Raw genomic sequence first — 915 nt, forward strand, 5'->3', positions numbered from 1 at the left:
TGTAAAATCATATAATCTTACAAAATATTTTTTTGAATAAATACTTTTTTTTAACTCTTATTAAAGAATGCATAAAAAATAATATTATTTAAAAAAACCCTTGCTTTGTGTACTGCGTTAAGCTAACTGAAACTTGCTATAGCACTTATATATCATTGCTCTTTTGTTGATTTTGATTGCTTCCATTGTTCTCATTTGTAAGTCGCTTTGTATAAAAGTGTCTGCTAAATTACTAAATGTAAATGTGTATATATATATATAGCAGTTAGATCTCCTCTGCATGTTAAAGTCAAAATTCCCATCAAGTTTTGTCTGTGATCACTAATATGTTTTCTACTTGATTTATTTTAGCAGCAGCCTCACAAAAACTCTCAAGCATGTGTACACCCAGTATGGTGTCAAGAAAGGACTGTATCGTGGCCTGTCCCTCAACTACATCCGCTGTATACCGTCACAAGCTGTTGACTTCACTACTTACGAGTTCATGAAGCAAATTCTTCACCTAAACTAGAACAATCAGTGACTAAGCCTTAAAGGAACGTGTTGAAACGACCCGCGGCGACATCACAGCAGTCCTGTCTGCCATTCCAGAGACCAGTCATCTGAAATCCAGTTCTTACTAAACACCCACACAAACGGCAAACCTGTGGCTTTGCACAGCCCAGCAACAATCACTATGGATACAGAGACAAAAGCTTGCTTTTCCGTTCTGTGTGGATCAGAAACAACGACACTGGAAATCCCATGGAAACCTGCGTCTGAAACTTGCTTGTGAGAAGCCGTCCCATTTCAGATCGAACAATATGCCTTAATCTTTCACTCATATAAGCAAAACACAACATCTCAGTCGATTTGACTTATGTGGACAGTTTCTCTAGGTATATCACAGTGCTTTTAACTATGACTGATGACGTG

At 37.4% G+C, this 915-nt stretch overlaps 1 protein-coding gene across 1 annotated transcript in view; it reads left to right on the forward strand.

Annotated features, from left to right (window-relative positions):
• LOC107578936 (graves disease carrier protein homolog) overlaps positions 1 to 511 on the forward strand; it is a 4,678-nt gene extending 4,167 nt beyond the window's left edge. Inside the window, exon 6 of the mRNA XM_016264835.1 lies at positions 352 to 511. Within this exon, the coding sequence (XP_016120321.1) occupies positions 352 to 511 (160 nt within the window). The remainder of the gene's footprint in view (positions 1 to 351) is intronic.
• The last annotated feature ends 404 nt before the right edge of the window (positions 512 to 915 follow it).

This window comes from Sinocyclocheilus grahami, unplaced genomic scaffold, assembly GCF_001515645.1.
Source record: "Sinocyclocheilus grahami isolate Dianchi unplaced genomic scaffold, SAMN03320097.WGS_v1.1 scaffold12851.1, whole genome shotgun sequence".
NCBI lineage: Eukaryota > Metazoa > Chordata > Actinopteri > Cypriniformes > Cyprinidae > Sinocyclocheilus > Sinocyclocheilus grahami.